Below are 22599 nucleotides of genomic sequence, written 5' to 3' on the forward strand. Positions count from 1 at the left end.
CCAGCAGCAGCCGCAGAGACCCGGCGGGTCCCTGCACACCCCTCTCACACTCCCACCAGGTTTCCTCACCAGGTTCCCCACAGCAGAGTCTCAGATGTTCCATAACAGCACTAATTCCCGGCAGTGACACAGGAGCAGCCGGAGCTGGCACCTCCGAGGAGGAAACCAGCCAAGAAACCCCCTTTTACACCTTTTATTTACTTTTTATATCTTTTATCCTCTCCCCTTCTCTCCCAAGGCAAGTCTCGCTCCCGCCCGGCTCTCCGCGCCCATCATCTCGCTGGCGTCACCCATCTCCTTTGTTACCCCAAAGATCGGCAATTCTCGGCTCCTGCTGTGTCTCTCAGTGTCCATTCACCCGGCTGGCATCCCCATCTTCATGCCTTTGTTATCCCAAGGGTTGGCACTTCACGGCCTCTTGTCTCAGCTCCCACCCACTGCTCAATCTGCATCTCAATCTCAGTTTGTGAGCCGGGCTACCTGGACCAGCAGCATTCCTCAGCAGCTGTCCATCTGGATTTAGGGAATTCTGGGGTTAAACAAACTCTGTGGAGAACACACAATTTCTGTCACCTCAGAAGGTTGTAGCACCAAATTGTGGAGATTACAAAAATTTGTTTTCAGGAATCTTGTTTGGCTATCCCCAGGTATTAGCATCTAGCAGTTGAATACAAGCTCCAGCTTCGTAATTCCCAGTTCTATTTGTATATGTTAATTAAACTCCTGAGGAAACAACAAAAAAAAAAAAAAAAAAAAAAAGGACTGAGCTCTAAATTATGTGTCTAAGAGTTTGAATTTTCTTCCTGACATTTAGAAATCTAAGGCTGTAAGCCACTGAAGGCTTTTGAACAAAATATTTGTGGTTATTTCCAGACTTGGTCGCTAGAGATATTTCTTGAGCTTCCTGGTGCACTATTTTATCTCAAATCCTTTCTGCTGAGTATTCTAAGAATGATTTACCATAATAGTTGATAAAGGTTCATATAGAATGTATTCCAAGTATTTGTCTCCTATATTATGCACCTCTGTCAACCGGATTTTCTTTTGTTGTTATGGAAACCCCTTCTAGTGAAAGCTGTTTGACCCAGGAAAGCATTAGCGAACCAACAAAGTTTGGAGTTTCAAGTAGTTATCACTATTTTTGTTTCAATATTTTTGAACATCTTTCTCACTGACCAAAACCACAGATGGCACAGACCTGACTTTCTCATCACTAAGGATAATTTGTATCACACCAGTACTAAAAAGGGGCCTGCAAAAAGTGTAGATGCAATTAGAAGCCCTTTAATTTCCTTTCACACCATTGGAGTAGCAGACAGGAATCATTAGCTTGTGTCCTTATCCCTTCTGTTTCTTTGCTGGGGAGTGTGGGACTAGGATTGGTATGGGTTGGGAACAGGCAATTCCTCCTCTCCTGTTCCTGAGCTGCTGAAGAGCAGCCACATCAACACACTCAGCACAAGAGCATTTCTTCACATTTATCTTAGGTTAGCACTTTCCTTTATTTAACTGTCTCTGATCTGACTATATCTGATCATTCCTTCATCTCATTTTCACTTAACCTCTTGCCCTCTACACAGACTAAGCATCCTATCAGATATCTCCCAAGGGACCTTCTTTTCTCCCCACTCCCCTTTCTCCACTCTTTCTCCAATTTAGGTGCTTTATGCCACTCTTGCTAATTTACCTGATTACATGGAAGGAGCTGTAGATCTTTTTATAATTGCTGTTTTACTTAAAACATTGATCCTTCAGCTCATGTCTGTTTTCAGGTCATCACACCTCACTGGAGGTTTCCCTGGCTTAATGAGCAATTCTGAAACCATAGGAAGTTCCAGAAGATGGGGGTCAGTGTACATTCTGATGTTTGAAAGCCACTCCATAGCACCCACAGGAGGATTCGTGGCACCTGCCTAGTTAAACAGTCTGTCCAATGTTATCTCTCCAGGCAAGTAAGATTCTGGCCATCACTGTAGTCCTATTTCGCTCCTTCTCAGTCTTTTTGACACCAACACATTAATTCTCCCAAGCTCCATTGGCAGCTGTAAGAAGTTCTCTTTTTTTTTTTTTTTTTAATATGATTGATAATACTGAATATTTCTTTTAACCTTTTACTGCCATTCCTGGGCTATGTGATAGTTTTTGTGTTCAGATGTTAAGTTCCAGGATGCAATAGCACACCTTACAATCACTTACTCATTATGAAGCTCATTTGTAAAATGCTGCTGCCTAATTTATGACTGCCTGTGAAGCCCCACCTACCATTGGCCACCCAACATTCCCACTGTCAAAGGTCACATAAAGAAAATCATTACTTCATACAGAAAATCCTTCCAGTTTAACACAAAGAATGGCAGTCCTTGCACAAAATTTGTCTATATGGTTTCATATGATGCACTGGAAAGGGTGCAAATAAAGCAGGTTCTCTGGTTCAGTGCAGGAAATGGCCCAACTGAAATGTAGTGGCAAAAAATGTCATAATTTTCACTTCCAATTTCTTGGGGGAAAAAATAGAAAGGTTGTCTGAGGAGACACAAATATGTAAAAGCAAAAAGACCTCCCAGGATGACTTGAAATATGTTCAAATTACACATCTACTCCCTGCTCCCTAGAACCCAGTAAATATTTCTTTGGCCCTACAAAGTATTTTAGTCTGAACCCAGGAAACCTCAACTTGACCTTGAAAATAAGATTCCTCAGTATTCAAAGTAAATGTCTCAGCCACATTACTGGAGGAGTTGCACTTTTCTGATTGAACATATAAAACTTGTCTCTTTTGGCCAGTGGGGTAGATTATACTGTGGGGAACTGGTTGTTTTCCCAATTAGCTGACCACAGGCACTTTGAAACTCTCCTTCTCAACTTCTGCACCTCAGTACAGTGCTGGTGGCAAGGTTAAAATATCTGGTTTGGGCCATAGGGGCAGGGTTAAGCCAGAGAAGAGCAGTAGAGCCAAACTCAGGGGAGATACACTGACCTGCCTTACTGAGTGAGCAGCCAGAGCATCTCTCTACAGGGATTTTGTTTTGTCCTCTTCTCAGGTTGTAGTGGATGGTTTAACAGCATTTGATGCTGTAGCATCCTTCCAGCATACCTTGAATCCCATTTGAGATTCCAGATTGAATATGTCTGGATTTGATCAGTTTTATCAGTTTATTTTCCTCTGATGTTTTTCTCCTCTGCCAGCTGCATTAACTCTTCTTTCACCCAAGACTCACTCTATGGTGAGTGTAATGAAAATACTCTTTTAAAACACTTTGACATCATCTTCTGACATCTGCCTCATATTCAGGTATAAATTTCCCAGGTCTGGTTATCAGTTCTATGCAGAAAAGTATGAGCATGTGTTCCACATGGAGTGTAAAAGGACAAAAAAGGTCTCAAATTCCTCTTCTGATGACTGGTCAATGTCTATCAACTGATGTTGAAGATCTCTGAAGACCACAGCCTTCCTTTAATGTCATAGCTCAGACATAACTGCCTTTTGTCCAGCAATCTGTATAAAACAGACAAAAATAATAAAGATGGACACTTTGATTAGCATCTACCATATTAATTGAATTAAACCTGGCTTTAATTCTAACAAAAACCCAAATGCAGTATTGGGAGTTATATAAATAAAGTGATGCTTTTTCAAGATGAGCCTTTCCATTTTTGCTTCAGCTTGAGTTTGTCACTTGAGGCCAAGCAGTGTTGAAATGCTGTCAGGCAGTGTTTCACAGAGGCTCCTGGTTCAGGGCACCAGTGCAGGCTCCCAGCTGCCCAGGCTGGGGCCCTTGCACCCTCCCCAGTCCTGCTGACTCCGGGGGGTGCTCAGGGTTTCATTAGGTTGCAAGTTGTAGCCACGTGGTGCAGGTTTAAGGGCTCTGTGTAACTCAGGTAATATCCACACATCTGAGAAGGACAGTGCTGTTATCCAAACAGAATGAACCTTTGAACTTTGTTAGGCTTTTAATATGACATTAAGCCTCAGATTTATAAAACCAAACCAGAACAAAACAAAAGCGTGCTTGCTTTCATTCTGTGCTCTGATTTTACACTGGATTGTCAGCAAAGCAGACCTTTTACCTATAAACAGATGGCACACAATTCTGTGGGATTTTCCCACATTTGATGAACACACATCAAGTCCATTTACATGAGCATGGAAAATATTAAAATGACTACCAGGTCTGTATAGTGTAAGACACCTGGAGCACATTGCTGCCAGCAAGCTTCTGAGGTGGGGATATTCTGGCACACAGTCATGGTTCTGGGGACTGGGCCATTTTTGACTCAGGTTATTGCATCTTTTGACACCTAAAGACATGTTCACCTCTGACCCAGAAACATCTGCAACGTCCAACTATAAAAAGGGGAATGGAAATGTAGCCTTTTTTTCCCCTTACTGTTATTTTTATTTTCTATTGAAAAGGGTTTTTAAAGGTCTATGAAATGTAAAATTGCTTTTTTTGCCATAGTTGCAAAACTCATTTCATTTTTTATCTGAGATGCACTTGTAGCAAATTTCCAGATTTGGAAAACTCATGCAATAACCCACTCTGAGGCCCAGAGTGTGAGCAGAACCTGGGCTGCATCTCTGAGGCAAACAGGGGGGGCTGTGACAGGGAGCAGCCTTGTCCCCAATCCCAATTTTTACCCCCTCTTTTCCCCAAGAGCTTATATTCCTTTCAAAGTTATTGTATATTCTGGCTTTGCTTCCTAAAGTACCTGTGGCTGATTTAAAATCATCACTTTTGCTCCTTTCTGGGCAGGCAAAATTGATGATCAGCTGGGTCATTACTGCTGTTCTTCTGACATGGCCCCAGATCAGAGCAACAGCCCTCCTGGTGACTGCACCAGGGGCTGCACGTTCTTAAACTGCAAACTAGCGCCAACTGGAGTCTCCCTTTCACCTCTCTTGTTCCCCTGCAATTTTTATGCACAAATTTTATTTCTTTTTTACTTAATTTTGCCTAGTAATTTTTGGCCCTAAAAATTGAGCAGGGACCTTTCTGTGTGTCAGTCTTCCCTCCTGTAGAATGAATTATGTGGTTTGTCGGAAAATGGGACTATCTTTGTATGAATAGCACTATGAAAATCCCCAGAATTATTGTAGTTAATTTTTTGTTTCATTTAACAGGAGAGGTAGAATATAGGGCAGAGTAACATCCTATGTTGATGGATAAATTATTGCTGTGTTTGACTTTGCCAAAATTAACACATTTCCTATTGGAAAACAACAACAATGGGAAAAAAAGGCTCAACCAAGCAAAAAAACTTCAAAAAAGTTTCTCTTTTCTGAGTATAGGCATTTTATGTTAGAGCCTTAGAGCTGATTCTGTCTCTCCCAAGTTATAAACCCTTATGGATGCACCATAAAGATGTCCACCTAATGCAGAGAAAAGCAGATTAATTGATCACAGTAATATATTCTTATCCACTGAATAAGAGCATTCCACACATTGTTTCTTGTTTTGTTTCTGGCTTGTAAATCTTCATTGTAGGATACAAATGAAAATTACCCAAATATGTATTATTTATGAATAGGACTCTCAGATATTATGCTTTAGATTGATTGTGTTAGACAGGATATAACAGAAGCACAATAAGTCAATGAAAAATAAAAAGCAGAAAAAATGTTTCATGCTAAAAATGTAGTTCTAGTGACGCCTCTTATATAAAGGACATTTCCAACACATTGACATTTATATTTATCATGGCTGTGCGTGTGATTTACAGTTGTCTAAGGTACTGAATATCAGGAATATCCATGCACATACACACCCCTTTGAATGATGGCAAGACACAGACTGCTGCATTGCCCCTTATACAGCAGGCTTTTCCTCCCCTTTTTATTTTTCTTCTCTAGCTTCAGGGACGCAGAGGAAGCAGTAGATCAATAGGGTGTCTTGACTGAAGTTGCCTGCAGCACTTCCATTTCTCAGACTGGACACTGATGCTAACTATCAATAGCAATAAGAGGCTGTCTCAGACAGAATTAAGGCTCCTTCTTCTGCATGGCTGTCTGGTGCTTGCTGATAAACATCTTGTGCACAGGATTGCAACAAATAAACCATTTCAAGTGTGCAAACTAGCCACTGTCATTCTTCCTATTGATACTTGCTGTTGGCTGAAGGGACTGCTACTTATTTTCATACAGTTGATAACATGGTAGATAAGGCTACAGATGGATAATAGCACAAAGGCATAATGCTATAAAGTGTAGAAAAAATCATTGAGGAAATTCTCTCTGCTCCTGTAGAAATCCTGAGACAACAAAAGCCGAAAATATCGACTTATGTTCAAACTACTTAAGAGAAGCTACAGCTAAATTTAACTATTTATTAACCTCTGATTTTTAGGTAATGTTAAAGATATCCTGCCAAGCTATTTTATTCAGATGTTTTTGATTTATCAGTCCTGTATTTGCTATTCCATTCAGGAAATAAAAGTCACCAGGGGCTGGATGCAGGTATGATATAGATGGAGAGGTGTTGGGCAGCATCATTCACTTGTCATTTGGCCTGAGCTGTACGCCACACTAGCAGTTGCTAATTTTGGAATAACTGAGCCACTTTATCCTACCTCCCTGCAAACAATCAATTTCTCAGCTGATCTATATCTCTGTAGTGCATTCCTGATTTTCAGGCTGAATAAGGATGAAGAATCAGTTTCATACCCATCCACATGAAATCACCATTAAAATACCATGGCTGAGATCTTCTTGGTGGTAAGTCCTGAAAACCCTGCCTAAGTCAGATATCCAGTGGAGTTATGCCAATTTGCCAATGAAGAGCTCATATGCTAATTGGGGTTTATTTTTATTTTAATTTTGTTTTAAACTGACTAGGGCAGGGGAAATGGTTCAGATGCTCTGCTGTAAAATCAACACAGCCTTATTTCATATCCCCCCTCTGTGGAGCTCTAACCATTTACAGGAGCAAACAATTTGGCTCTGAGACATCTCCAGCTTTATATGGTGTGGGCTTTTCAGATCAGGAGGTTTGTTTTCAGAGGGAAATTTCAGTGATACGTTTTGAGTTTCAGACCATCTCAAACAAAATGTATCACGTAACATTGTCTTTTTTCCTAACAATGTTTTATATTAAATTTAGCAAAGGCTAATGCATTTTATAGGATGAGATTATTCTAAAGATAGTTCTGTTGTTCCTAAATGCTTAAATTAGGATGGTTGATGAGAAAATAAATCAAAGCTTCCAAGATTTTAGGGATACCAGTTATGAGTAGCCCTACTAAAAATATTTGCATAAGATTCCTGAATGTGTTAATGAATACATGTATTCATTCAAAAGTGAAATAAAATGTTAACTGGAATTTAATTTGGGAGAAGAAAGAACCAAAAAGAACATACTACAACTCATAGAATAATCCCTTACTGATATAGATATTTTCACTCTTTTTTTTTTTCTCTGTACCATGTGCTGCAGTCAGACTTGCCTACCACACAAGAGCAGCTTGGGGGTGGAATAGTTAATGTCTGTCGACTGCTCAGAATCACTGCTGTTATTAATTGTCCTCCAGTATAGAACATGTACATTTTGCATTAATACCCTGACTAGCGAGACAGAGCATGCAGTTTCTAGCTAGGGAAGCTGGAATTTCAGAAATAGCTTGGCTCTTCACTTTGATTACTTTCTGGCTGGAGAGTTGGAGTCAAGCTAATTCATTTTGTAAACATTGCTGGTCATTCATGTACAGTGCATGGCATGAATCAGGGCCGGACACTCAGGCGGGTGCAAGTTCAAAAGTCCAGATGGAAATTCCTGTTCCACTGCACAAGGAACAACCCATGCACAAAGCAAGAAGGAGCATATATGTACCTAGTCAAAATTCCCAGCCCTCAAAAAAGGAAGGTTTCCTTAAGAAAGGTGAAAAGACAAGGGCCCTCACTATTTGCTGATGAGCAATCCACCCCTTGCACCCTAACAGTCAGCTTTCAACAAATATTTATACAGCTCAGGGATACAGCTATAGCTGCAACATTTCAGCACAAATATTAGGCCACAACCTCAGCTCGTCTGAATTGGCCTCAGTGGCATTGCAGTGATTTACAATAGCTGAGCTTCTCCCTCCTTTCATTTTTTTCCTCAGTGCGTCTGACCAAGTACGCCCTACATGCTTCTTTCAGATGAAGAGTGTATTCATCTTAAAGTAAAAAATCATTTTAAACTAAGCTCTTCATCATACTGAGTTTTCTCCCAAATTTTAAGAGGCCCTCACAAAAAAGATCTGTTAAAAGGTGACAGTGAGTTTTCTGTAGCACAGCAGCACCCAGTTGAGTTGGGGGTGGTAAGGCAGAAAGCCATTCCAAAAAATTGATTCTTTTGTTTAAAAAAAAATACAGATATTTACATTTATATATGCATACACACAAACATAAAATGTGGTTTTACTGCTCCCACTGAAGATCTCCATTCTGTGTCTAGGTTTAACAGCAGTTACACAGAGATGTAAGTACACAGTTGTGTATTATAATATTTGTTTCTTCATGTCAGAATTCTTCAAAAATATATGAAGTCTTAATTTTTCCCCAGTTTTTCAAAACAGAAAACATTAGTAAAGCAGTAATTTTTTTCCAGTGTGACTTGAAGCTGGAGACAGAGAAATGGATTATATTACATATTTTCTACACAGGCTGAGGGATTAATTTAAATGATTCCCCTAAATCAAAATAACTAGACTTTTTGGCAGCCTTTGAAGTTTAATGAATGTTTATTCTTGCCATCGAGTGTAGGTTTTGGGACACCCTGCAGGACCTCTTAAACAAGATATCTAAAGCTATTTATATAAAATAAGCAAGCCAAAGATGTTTTTATTAACATTATGAAGAAAATGCAAGAATTCAAAAGTAGTGGATATTTGGTTTAAAAATTTTGAGTTAAAGATAGAGAACGGTTCCCACTGTGCTGTCAATGTCTATAGCTTAGGGTTTAAACATTAACTACAATTCTGATGATTTCAAAAGTAGGCATGATATAGAACAGGTCTGTTCTGTAGTTTTGTGCTCTCCTAAGTCTGCTCTCCTCTCTTTTAGGGACACAGAAAAGCTGCTGTTCTCTTATCTTTCACAATACATTTGGCATTCCTTTCAAATGTCTCTTATCAAAGTTGACAACAAGTACCTATTACTTACAGGCATTTCAATGTGGGTTTTCTGTAGAAGAAAATTAAATCAGGTCATGAGATGTAATAAACCAGACATAGGATTTCCAAATACATTCTATTTCTTTTATGGTTAATACTTTTTGAAGTGCACTACTGAAAAGCTGCATAAATGTAAAACCTGGTTTGCCTCTGATGGCTGTGATTGATTAAAACAGTAGGTAATGTTCTTGGAGATATTTAGCTTCTGATAACTCAGCCATACAGACATTCTCTGATTTTTTTTATTTTTTTCTGGAGGGCCATTTTCACATGTACAAAAAACCCTTGAAAACTAGATATTTTTTATATCTAAAATTCACAGCATGTCTTGCTGTTAAATTGCCACCTTAGAGGCCTTTTTTAAATTTCATTGAAAATGCATATTAAATCAAAGTGATAGACACATGTAATGTAAAATGTCTGTCAACAATTAGAATCCCATTTGGAAGTTTGTAAAGCATAACAATTTAAAATGAATTTAAATTGAGAAGGAAAGTTTTTAGATTGAGAAGTAAAGTTTTAGCCTGCAGTATTGCAATTTTGTTCAGAACAAATCCAGATTTTTTTGCTCTTTTCTGAGTGAAAGAGAAATAAAAGGAGCCAGAGCTTCTAATGTCATTAGTTCACTATCATGTGTCAGTCAAGCAATTTCATTCTCTCAGCAATAAAGCCCAAATTATATTGATTATTTGATTTTGAATGATATAATAAATCATCAAGCGTGTGAATAATATAGTTCCATGTAAAATCATGTTGCCCTGTCATGAACTCATAGAATGGCTGGCTGAGATCTCAAAAGAACATCTGATCTGACCTTTCATTTTCCAGGAACCTAGAACACATTTCAACTGAGCCACTCGATGAATCTGTGCTCTATGCATTGAAAAGTGCTACTGGTTTTATTTGGATAGACTAAATCCCTACCCAGCAACACCACATGGCTTGAAAAAGATGTTTCTAGGGAAACTTTACAAAATATCCTTTGTATTCTTCTAAGATTTTACAAGCTTTGCACACAAACCTCCTGCTCCTGAAACCATGGGACCCACAGGCAAAACAGAGCAGGGCACACTGAGGCCAAGTGCCACCAAGGCAGTTTTGGCCCCTGACTCTGTGGCCACACCACTGGGGACTTGCCTACCTAAAAGGGGGTTGGGATTGGCAGTTAAAAGGGTACAAACTCTGGGATGACACCTGGATTTTCCAAAAAGCTTGACCCTAGCAAATCTGGGGTTAAATTAGGGTTTATGGCTCATATTTATTGAATGCAATGTAAACATCTACAATATGGTTTGCTATAAAATGAAAGTATTTTCCATTAAGTTCAAATTTTGTAGCTTTTTTTTTCCAGTTTTACAACATGCACATTTCCAAGAAGTATCCAACAATGTCAGCTTTCTACACTGGAATTAATATAATCTTGTTGATATGTGCCAATGCTTCAGGTGCAGAATGTTGTATTCTCTGTGGTGGTATATAACTCCTTAAAAACAGATACTTTTCCAGGACAGATATATTTTGTGTAATTTGTCCAGATTAAATTCTGGCTGTTTCTAGACATTCCACTTATCACTTTGCTTGATTTTGTGAGAATGACAATAAGAAAGCAGAATAATAAGAAATCCAAAGCATATTCTACAGTTAATTTCTGAACAGAGAGTCAATCCCTTGACAACTTTACACAGTGTGTTATTGGTTACAATTATTGCAAAAATTATAGCATGACATCACAAAAAAATGATGCAAATTACCAGTAACAGTTTTTGTCTTTGGTTTTTTAGTATTTTTATTGTCTTTGAGTAATCCCCTTGAAGAGCCAAGATTACCTGTGATTAGCAGATTTGAACAGGTGGTTTAAAGGGCTGTACTCCTAAAATGTCACAGTAGTTTTGCTTTGAGAAGCAGTGAGTGCTTTCCCAGTCAGCAGCAAGCAGCTCCTGCAGGCTCCCCTGAATGTGGCAACCAGCACCGTTACTGGATTTCCTTGCTCTAGGCAAAACATTAAAGGTAGGCCCCTCACAAGGCACAGTCTCTAGCACAAGAAAGTGTTACTGAACATTCTGCAGCCCTGGGCAGCTGCTGCTCTGGGGGCTGGTGGTGGCAGTGCTGGCCCGGGATGCAGATGTACCTGTCTCTCCCCCCTTAGCTCACATCCATCTTGCTTTTTACCTTTGCACTGGGTTTAATTATTGCTTCTGCTCAGTATGAGCATGGCTGGACATGGGCAGGTCTTGTCCCACTGTAGAGCAATCTGTCAGCAGTGGGGCAAAGGAGTAGCAGGTCTGGCAGCCCCTTGAGAGCTGCCTGAAACTGAATTTTGCTATTTGGAAATTTTAGGAGTGAAACAAAGAGTAAGTGAATAATCCTGCTTGCACTGAGTGAGTACAGCAATGTTATTGTGTTGTGAGATTATATGTACAGTGTTGGAGAGGACAGTACTGGAGCTGGAGGAGGGAATGGAGCATATTTATCTTTCATTAATTCCACTTAATTCAGTACATTTAGCATTTGGCTCTATGTTTCCATTAAATTGTTATTCTTATGTATTATGGCATTGCTTGTGCTTTTGTGCAGCATGAAAATGGAAACTGCTTCAACTGCAAAAGAAGCCAGGCTGAGTAAACTTGAGAGACAGAACAAGTGACTTCAAGCCTTAAAATATATGGGAATGCAAAGGTGTGCGACTGTCAACTAAACATGTTAACAAGAGAGCTCTCACTAAGAGGTATGGGATTTACATGCTAATCATTGTCACTGGTGCCTTCTCTAAATCTTTTCTCTCTCTACATTTGTTTATGCTCCTCTGCAGTCAGTAATGGCCCTGATCTGGCACAGCCACACAAATAAAGCTCCTCTTGGAAATCAGTTTGTATAGACTGGGGGCTCAGACGCAGATTTTATTTGCAAACAGCTGGAACAGCTTAAGAAGTTACTGTACCACGCATTGTTGCCCCATGCAGGAGATTTCCATGTCATGCAAACGTTTGTGCCAAAGCCAGAGCACAGCCTGGTGGGACAGGGCCATCCAAGCATGGGGTGGGGAGGAACTGTGGTCAGGAACAGGTTTGATCACCAGAGTTATCCCTGCTCCAAAATCACTCACAGCAGTTCTAGACTGAAACACTGCTCATGCTGTGCTGTCAATGCTCTGCTTCCTGCGCAAGGATGAGTGACACTGGTGATGTTTAGGATTGGGCACTCACATTGCAAGCTTCTGAGGAAAAGTGTCTTTTCATGGTCTCAGTAGTGAGTAAATAATGTATCCTTCTTTACAAATGGAAGTAGAATAAGCACTGATGTTTGGTGCAATTCCTAAATGTGCCATGTTGTCTTATACTCAAGTACAATTCTCCCTCTTTTGTTTTGCCTGTTGCAGTACATGACAAGCAGCTGAATTGCTGAACCATTACAGACTGGGGCTACATTTGTCTTTGCACGTATGATTTTTGCACCACATAGCTTTGGTATTATCTAAAACCTACTCAAGCTTTAAATTCTCATTCAGGTTGCACTTCTAGGGTGTCAGTGGCTAGAAGCAGGCTCAGATGAGCTTAATGATTGTGTACAGTCCTGGGGAGAGCCAGCTAGTCTGCAGAAAGCTGCTTAGGGATGTAAATAGACATGTTCTGCAGCCCTGGACACTGCATTTGAGAGGGAATTTGAAGTTCTGGGAAGAAGGACTGAAACACAGAATACGTAACTCAGGGAGATTCAAGGCATGGCTTGTTCAGCAGGATGAAAGTCCAGGCTTACTATATAAAGCATATGAAGGATGGAAACAATTTTTCTAACCCCAAATCTGGTTTCTGGATTTCTGAGGAAGGGTCTTTTAAGTCTCTTTGTGAGGATTGCTCTTTGAATCCTGTTACTTGAGCTTTTCTTACGTAAGGAAAGGAAACTGTGAGTCTCATTTTCTGGGTGATAACTGTGTGATCTTGGGTTTATGAAGCAGCACTTTTCAAGGCTCTTTCTGGGTCACTGATGTAGTATCTGCTGATAGTTCAGTAGAGCTGGCTGGCAGCTCTGTGCTCAACTCTTTCTTTGCTGCTGAGGAATTTTTCTAAGAAATCAGAAACTCCTGGAGTTACCTTTTGAGGTAGGTAATGGGTGTTGTTGCCATCTGAACATTATATGATCATTAATGGGAAGAAAAGAAAACTGCAGAAATGTGTCTGGGGATCAGATTGCTCCACGAGGAAATGGGCTCCCCACAGGACCCAGACAGTGCATGCACAAGTCTGTGAGCAAACATATTTGCACTCGGAGAGCTGTGTCCTGCACAGCACCACTGCCAACCAGCCTGGCTCAAACTGGGGGCAAAGGGTGCATGGGGAGGATTGTGCTTAGCTCAGGCATGGAAAGCAGAACATTATTCATGAGGCATTTACTTTATTGCAACTAGCTGCTGCCAGGCCAGCTCCTTGTGTTGATGCAGAGAGCATGACAATTTTCACGTTGTAAACACCATGCATTAATCAGGGCACCTCGATATTATGCAAACAAAATGTATGTACTTACAAATACTTCCACTGTATTCGAATCAAAAATATGTCATGGAAAGAAGAGGGGTTGTCAGGTTCATTTCATTAGGCAAGAAATTTGGGACTCTACAGGCAACATTCCCCCTGAGGTTTGAAGCATGTTTACTCTTTAATCACTACATATTCTCCAGTTTAAAATGAAACTTTAAAATGTAAATAAACGTGTGTACTTTGTAACTCTGATTTGCAGTGTAAATCTTTTTGTGACAACAGGTCTTACTTTGTTAGATGACTACCCTGTAGAAATCGTCTGTAGGTTCCATTTCAGAGAAAATATTCATGTGAAATTTTGTCCTTGTGTTTATACTTTGACAGAGTACAGAATTTTTGTGTAATTTTAATTTAAAGGTAAACAGATCCTAAGGGAACACCTTTTTAAGAACATATGTTCTTCCCTAAATATCCTGGAAAACACATCCCTTAGTCCTACTCCTTAAATTCTTTTTAAATTACTCTCATTTCCATGTTTTATACTATTTTATGTAATCCTTTGACAAAGAAATTATAACTATAATATTTTATTAAAAATTGACACTAAGACTAATTGACCCATTAATAAATATCTGGATGAACAGTGATAGAAATTGTGAAGTTTTCCTACTGTATAAAGGCACTTTCCATAAAACAAGATGTTTGGAAGAATTGTTGGCTGACATTGCAGGTTACATCTTATCATCTGATATCAGATGTAATTATTCATTACTCTTCTTTTGTCATGTACACAATTCATATTTCAGTGTCCTTTTTTTCCTTTGTCCTATCCAGAGTTTCTTCTGTGTTGAGACATTATGATATGTCTTCGAAAGATGTCTTTGTAGCTCAGAATGGATTTTTGCTGGGGTTTTTTGGTGGTTTTTTTTTCTTTTTTTTTTTTTTTTTTTTTTTTTAATCTAAAGCTGGAGAAATCTCTGTCACTTCATTTCTAAACTTCTGGTTTTCTGGTGGAGCCACATGGTGGCTTTATATGGCTGCAATACACTAGGATATTAAAAAAAAAATTAAACTGGGATGCAAAGGCATGTGGCTTGCAGAGAAAACTTCCCCTGTGGCACCAAATAAAAATCTTGGTTCTTTATACAACTTATAGATTCACTCTGTCCATACCTGATGACCACTGTGTAATCAGTGACCTAAGCAGCCTACCTGAAATACCCTCTAATTTCTTTTTTAACCCCCAAAAAAGGCATATAAAGGATAGAGTGATATCTTGGGATCAATAGTAATGTTGGAATCAAGAATCAAGACACCTTCTCAAGTATATGGTATTTAATTTAAAAAAAAGGTATTTTTTAACACAGGACAGAAAACATTCTGAGATATATATAAATATATATATATGTATAAAGATATCAGAGGAAATAATGATGGACTTGAGGGTGTGAAAGTATTTGTAACTACTAGCACTCTTTAGTCCTGTAAAAGTGCATGGAAATCTTTTGCAGAGTTGCATATTTATCTTTCTGTTTGTTGTTTTCCTGCCTTTTGGGCTGTACATACAGAGTTGCCCATGCACTGATACGCGAGATTTTTTTTTACTCCTTGGGTTTTAACATTCTTGCCCGAGTGAGAGAATTTTCCATCCAGCTTGTTTACTTCATGATTTATGTCTAAATTGACAGAGTCCTTCGGAGGCATTCGTGTTAAATTTGAAACAAACATATTTAATGCTCGCGTTGTAATAAAACAGCTAAAAGAGCAGATTAAAAAGATATGCACAGAGGGGTCTGATTGATTGAGGGATTGATTTTACTACTTTTCCCGTAGGTGGGTAGTGATGGCTGTAAATCTCCTGATAATCATTTCAGAAGCACCTTCATCAATAAACTCAAAAGGGACAGCTAGGTGTAAAAATTTGCCAGCCATCAGGTCAAACAAAAGGCAGCAAATGTGTAAAGAAACAATTGAATTGAATAATCCCACCTTGGCTGGCTATGGCATTAGTCATTTTTATCTCGGGGGCGGAGGAGTCCCCATCACTGCGATTCTCCGGGATTTAGGGCAGAGAAAGGGAGAGGTTCTTTCCTTCTATTTTCTTTTTCCTTTTTGCTTTGACTAAACCCGTATTGCTTACGATTTAATTATGCGGGTAAAAGCTTGTGTTTGCGAGCAATGATCAATTATTAGTTGTCAGTAATAATGGCGAAGGATTCAATTCTGGTGCCCCCTCCTCTTTTTTTTTTTTTTTTTTCCCCTCTTTCTTTCCCCGGAGAATTACTATTAGAAAATTAAAAAAAAAAAATTAAAAACAAAACAAAAAAAAAAAGGCAGAAGAGAGCAAGAAGGGGGGAAGCTGACAGCATGCCCACAAAAGTAGTCCTACCTAGAGCCACAGAGTCACAGGACTTGCATGTCCACAGTGAATAGCGTGATCCGGGCTATTGATAATGAAACAATTCCGGAGAGCTGGTGCTCGCTGCCCCGGGGTAGCTGCGCCCCAGGACTGTCTCAAAAGTTTATTATACATGGGAGCATAAAGCCAAGTTCCCAGCTGACTGCAGCATCTGGAAGCCCCTAATTACACACATTTCTAAAATCTATGTAACCTGTGTTAGCTGACAAACGGCGAACTTGCGGGGTCAGCTGGAGCGCCGCTCGGAACTCCGGCGAAGTGTGGCTTTTCCAGTTAAAACAGAGGCAAACAGAGAACGCAGAAAACGGAGGAGGAAGAGAAGGAAGGGGAAAACCCTGCATAAATGAAAGCCCCAGCGCCCTGCAGAGTGGGGAGCGGGTGTTTCGGCGGGGTGAAGGTGCGGGCAGCGCTTTGCCGTGCGGGGCCGCCGCAGGTTGGGCTGCCCCGACCCTGCTCGGCTGCGGAGCCGCGCCCGCCCCGGGCTCGGGGGTCACGGGCACGAAACGGGAAATCAATAGCATTTCCTGCCACCCACCCGCACCCCCGAGAGTTATTGAAGAGGTTTTAGAACTACGAGGGGATCGTGAGGCTTTTAACTCCGCCGGGGTAAGGGTGTTGCGTCTGTTCGCAAACCTGAATAACAATAATCCAGTCTAGTGTGATGCATCTCGTTGGAATCGTCTCTCAGCAGAATGAACTGCAAATTATCCCCTGTTTACCATCTCCCTTCAGTGCTCATCTCAATGAACTGGAGATCGATCCCCACCACGGGTGTCTTGCAGCCAGGCTGATTTGCATTGAAGCACATTAGAAAGCCTCCCACCTCCATTAAAAAGAATAATCCGAGAGGGGGAAAAAACCTCCAAGGTGTGGCGGGGAGGGAAAAATATGTCACTGTCATTCGGAGCATCGAGAGGGAAAACCCGGGATCAGAGTATTTACGCTTGTGAACTCTCACAAGTTCTGTTAGAGACAATGACGTTTAATTGATGTATTGCTATCAACAACAATAAAGACCGATTTTTCTCTAGCCCTGGCACTGCTGCTCTGCCCCCACCCATTCCCCACCCCTCCCGGCCCCCAGCGAAGGAGAGGAAAACAAACAATAAATAATCAATCGGTCTTGGATGAAATACCAGGCGCCGCTTTAACACTAGCGAGAAGAGAAACGAAAAAAAAAGTTGTAAAACTTAATTTTTCCAAATTAATTTCTTTTTCTTTAAGCTACTCTTTTTCATCTTGTTGTTGCTGTTGTTGCTTTTTTAATTACCTGTCCACGGCCGCCTTTTTCCAGCCACGAAGCAAAGATACTGCGCATCTGGGGAAATTTGTCTCAAGCTTAATCGGCAAAAGTATAATGAAATTGTGAACGCGAATAATTTTGGGAGATCGTCTAGCTTAGAAACCGTAGGAAGCTAATGGAGTGATTGATACAGTTAGAAATACAGGCATAAATGTGCAAATAGATCCGCGTGGGTATTTTGTGTGCATCTGCGTGTGGCTAGCAGTGAGTTAGGAGTGCGTTTCTGTGCGTTCAGGTTCGGTTTCTTTCCCACTGTCTCAGGGTACGGAGGGTGACAGCCTGCGCCGAGTGTATCCATCTCTGCCGAAACATCTCTTTAAATATTCAGTGAAAAATAATGTCATGTGAAGTACCACCTATAGCAACATTATTATCTTCATTCTTCAACATCATCCCCGCTGATAGCTTCGTTTGTCTTTTTCTCAAAATCTACTGTACCGAATGCTGCGGGGAGGGAGGGGGCTCGCCCTGTGCAGAAATGAAAAGAAGCGTCAGTGACCACTTTGCAACGCTGACTAAATACTGGAGTGGCACCTGGGAGGATTTTTCGGTTCGTATGCGTTTGTTTGGTTGGGTTTTGCGACTGTTTTTCTTCCCCCCACCCTTATTGATAAACGTTTTACAATCTCTTTCGTTTAATAATGAGAAGAAAACGCCAGTAAGCCGGTTCCTCGAATGGGAAGATTTGTCCCTCTCTCCTTTCTGCTCTCGCTCACTCTCTAGGCTTTACCGGCTCATTTGAAATTGAAATGAGTTGGATCTGATCAGCCTCTTGCTTTTCCAGAGAGTTTGTTAATATTAATACGGGAAAAAGGAGTAGCTTCTATAGAAGAGTAAATAATCCAGCGGGGGGAGTGGGAGGAGAGAGCACTAGATGGGTCAGGGTGGAGGGAAAGAAACGCCTGTGCTCCCGCTTCTGCCGGTTCAGCTTATTTTACCGAGTAACTTTCCGTGCCCGCAGCGGCGTGACGCGCGGAGGGGCGCGGAGCGCGGAGCTCAGGGGACACCCACCATTCACCCACAGCGTGCGTGTATCGCTGGATAGACGAGATATTAAAAAGAGCCTTGTTTGTAGCCTCTGCGCAACTATTTATTCCAAGACCGTGACATTTGTTTGTGAGAGGTTGCTCCTCGCAAGTAACACACGGGCGGAAAAGTTTGGCCGCGGCAGGAGCGCGGTGCCCGCAGGGTCCCGGCGCCGGCAGCGCTGGGGACCAGGCACAAGGAGCGGCCCCGGGGAGCGCAGGGGCTCCGGGACGGCCCCGCCGCGCCACCCTCAGCCCGGCCCGGCTCCGCCTGCGCGCACCGCGGGCAAACCGGGCCGGGCCGTTCCGTTCCGCGCTCGGCGCGGCCGGGGGCGCCTCCGGCGGGCAGATGCGCGTCGCTCCCACGTCCAAGAGGGAACAAAAGTCAGGAGCGAGCCGGGGGAGGGGGGCCGGGGCAGCGGAGCGGGGCCGCGGAGCGGGACGCGCCCCCGGCCGCGGCCCCGCCGCCGCTCGCACCGGGCTCCGCGGGCGGACTGACGGCGGGCGCAGCCAACCCGCGCGGCGCGGGGGCGGAGCGGCCGCCTGGTCCGCCCGCCGCTCCCAGCGGCGCCCTAATTGTCCTGGGAATGTGTGAGGTAAAAAACAAACCCTTCCTATTTTCAGCACCCCTCGGGCCGTGATATATGGAAAGAGAAGTGGTGGTGGTGGTGGGGTAGTGGGAGAGAGACCTGGGAGAGGGCGAAATGGATTTTTATTTGTAAAAGCGGGGATAAGAGAAGGGGAAAAAAAAAACACCAAAAAAAAAAAAAAAACAAAAAAAAAACCCAACAAAACCAAGAAAAAAAATACACCAGAAACTTTTTTGCAGCAGCGGGACGGAGCGAGCGGCAGCCGGAGCTGGGCCGGGCTCTCCCCGCGCAGGCACTTGCCGGGTGCGGGGCCGATCCTCCGGGGCCGCTGCTCCCTGCCGGCCGCCCCAGCCCTGCGTCCTCCCCCGATCGATTATTGGTCACCCTGCCCTCCCTCTACCGGTGCGGGCTGCGGGCCAGGCGGGGGGAGTTAAAAAAAAAAAAAAAAAAAAAAAAAAAAAGAAAGAAAAAAGAAAAGTGAAACGCAGGGCAAAACTGCGGGAAGGAGGGCGGGAGGCGCGGGGAGCCCGTCGGGGCTGGAGGAAGGGGCGAAGGGAGACACATTCCTATAGTAACCGGGATGGCGCGATGCAGCTCCAGCTGGTTGCTAAGAGGGTTAAACTGTATCCAAACAGCTTTGGGGAAATCCAGCCCCTTCTCCTGCCACATGGATCGACTCATTGGGTGGGAGCGGCGGAGAGACAAGGGTCTCCAGCAAATCAGCGCCTAATTGATTAAGGCGAGCTGGTTTGAATAGAGCTGGCCATGTGCCAATCGCCTTTCAAAGAGCCCCTCTATGATTAATCGCAATGCATTATTGATAATCATAATTATAGCAGGACACATGCGCGGTGCGCGGAGGATCGGGGAGGCTGGGGGGGGGAGGCTCGATTTCCGTAATTTTGAGAAGATTTTTTTTTAGTAATTTTTTATTCTGCCCCAGCTGATGTTTGAGCCAGCATGTCGCGGAGGAAGCAGGCGAAGCCTCAGCATTTCCAATCCGATCCCGATCTGGCCTTGTTATCCCAGCGAAATGGTGAGTTCTTCTCCTCTCCCTCGCACACATTTTAACACAAACACACACAAAATAGATGAACTTACCTTGCGGGGAGTCGGAACCGCGCCGGGCACTGGTGCGGGACAACAGGATCTCCCGGAGTTATACGCGGGGGGGAGGGGGGTCCTTCAGAGGTTTTGGTCCAAGTTCTTGGGTTTTATCTTATTTTTTTAACTCAGCGTTTTGTTTCGTCTGTTTCTTAACGAAACTCCAAACTCTTTCCGTTTTTTGATGTTTTCCCTCCGCCCTCTCCCAGCGGGGCGGTCTGGCATCCTGAGCCCGCGGGAGATGGATCCGCGCCCCCCGCGTCTCTCTCCGCGCCCCGCGGAGCTGCGAAACAAAGTGGGGCTGCGGTGGGGCGGCTGATCCCGGAGCCCCGCGGGACGGATGCCCCGTCCGGCCACACACGCTGCCCGCGCCGTCCCCCCGAAAGGGCCGGAAAATCCCCCCCGGGCACCCACTTTCTCACCGCCTCCGCCACCCCCCCGCGGACCCCAGCGCTCCGCACCCCCCGCAGTCCCGCCGGGCGCAGGACGCTGCCCCGCCGCCCCGCAGCCCCGGCCTCCGGCTGCACCAGAGGCTTCCTGGAGGCGGAAAAGTTACCGCCGCTGCCGCCGCCGGGCCGGGCCGCGGGGGGATCGCCCCGTCCCGGGAGCTGCCGCCGCCGCGCCGGGCTCCGCGCAGCCGCCGCGCTCAGAAGGGACTCGGCGGCCGCAGCGCGGAGGCTCCGGGCAGCGGGGAGCCGATTTGCCTTCCCTAAGGTTGTGATTTTTGGGTATTTTTTTGTTTGTTTGGGGTTTTTTTCCTCCGTCTCCCGCTTCCCTCCAAGCCGGTAAGCAAGGGATAAACGCTGGCTTTGTGTCCGCCCGGATTTGCAGAGGGAACGTGTGAAGTATCTTTTTCTTTTTTTTTTCTTACTCCCTTTTTCCCTCCCCTCCGGAACAGGGGGATTTCGTAGGAGTTCGGCGCAGCCCGGCGGGCAGCGGGGGCCGTGCCTCCCTCCGCCCGTACCTGTGCTGGGACGGGGGGCGACAAGTGGTCGGTCCGGGGCCCGGGGCAGTTCTCCCATCGCTGCCGGCGCAGGCTCCGGCCCCCCGGCGGCCATGAGGAGGGCGAGGGCCGGGGGGCCGCGGGGGGACGCGGCGGCCGCGGGTGCGGAGGGCGGCGCGGCGCGGAAGCTCTTCAGGCGGGCAGGTAAGGGAGGACCGGGCGCGGCGGAGCCCCTGCGCCTCCCGGGCTGGCCCCGCCGCTCGGAGCACCAGGCGCTCCCCGCGGCAGCTCCCCGGCGCAGCGGCGGCGCGGGACCCTCCGCAGCCGCGGTGCGGGAGCGCTGGGCCCGCCGAGCCCGCTGAGCCGCGCCCGGGCCCCGCCGCCTGCCCGCGCCTCTCGGCCGCGCCGGGACAAGGGCCGGGCTCCGCGCGTGGAAACGGGGCGGAAAGTTTGCGGGATGTTGTGCTTCGCTGGGAGCATTTACCCGGCTTCCGAAATGCCCTGAATGCCCTTCTCGTACACCAGCAAATAGATCAGCACTGGCTCCGCGGAGCTCTGCGAAACATTTGTTAAAAGTAATTTGTGTCCTGAGAGTCGATTTGGGGTTTTTAAGTGAGTTTTGTGAGCTTTGAATGCACTCGAGTTTTACCGTTTCCTCAGCGTGATCCCCTTTCTCATCTCAGTAAACGTATTTATTTTTCTTACGATATTATTCCCACTTCCGCTCGAAGTTTGGAGTAGCAGTTGGAGGAGCGTTAGGGTTTTAGTGTCTTTCATCGGCCTCCTGTGAAAGAATTTGGAACTTCCTAAAGTGAGCAGAGAAAAGAAAAGCAGAGAGGGATTTTTTTACATCTTCACTTCGTATGATTGCATCTTTTGACATTTGCTATCTTTTTTGGTTTGTTTTTAGTAGGTGGAACAGGTCAAAACCACTTCAAAGTATCTTTTTTTAAAGTAGCCGTTTTCTTCTGTTTTTAGTCTTTTGATCTGATTTTGCACATCGTTTTCAAATGAAGTACAGTGGGAGTGTGAGAAAGGAATGTTAACTGAGCAGCTTTCCTGCCTGTTGCTAAAGGATGTCCTTGAAGTAAGTTGAATCTTGCCTGAAATGATGGCATGGAAGTGAAGCTTTTGTTTCGTTTGGGTGGCTGTCGTAAGTTAAAGAAGAGAATGACGAAGTTTATTCTGTTTTAAAACTATTCTAGGAAAGCAATGTGCTGTACTGTAAAATCTGTAGGAGCCTCCCCTTTCCCTTCTCGAGTCCTGGTGCCGGGTTGTGGCTGGTTTACATGGCTGGACGCTGAGTTTGGAGTCAGTTGCCCAGAAGGTGTGCTTTGTAATGGTGCTTCAGGGCTCAGGGCGCTGCAGGAGCATTAGCATAGAGCTACCCCCGCCTTCTCGGGCTCCCCGGCCCTGGCAGCAGCTTCTCCCTTGAGCAAGACACGGTGGGAGAGCTTCGGCGGGGACGAGTTTGCCTTGTGTGCCTGTGAAATTGCAAAACAAAACTTGGGAACTGCGAGCGCTTCTTTCCTCTCCTTTCATGCTGTGAGTTCAGGTTTGCTAATCCATGTCCGGCTTGCGCAGGGTGCAGCGAGG

General features: G+C 44.1%; 1 protein-coding gene across 1 annotated transcript in view; it reads left to right on the top strand.

Moving 5' to 3' along the window:
* The first annotated feature begins 19468 nt into the window (after positions 1 to 19468).
* SALL1 (spalt like transcription factor 1) overlaps positions 19469 to 22599 on the top strand; it is a 15073-nt gene continuing 11942 nt past the window's right edge. The window contains exons 1-2 of the mRNA XM_064722771.1: positions 19469 to 19807; positions 19900 to 19992. Coding sequence (XP_064578841.1) covers positions 19917 to 19992 — 76 coding nt within the window. The 5' untranslated portion in view covers positions 19469 to 19807; positions 19900 to 19916. The remainder of the gene's footprint in view (positions 19808 to 19899; positions 19993 to 22599) is intronic.

The sequence above is a fragment of the Zonotrichia leucophrys genome, chromosome 11, assembly GCF_028769735.1.
Source record: "Zonotrichia leucophrys gambelii isolate GWCS_2022_RI chromosome 11, RI_Zleu_2.0, whole genome shotgun sequence".
Lineage (NCBI taxonomy): Eukaryota > Metazoa > Chordata > Aves > Passeriformes > Passerellidae > Zonotrichia > Zonotrichia leucophrys.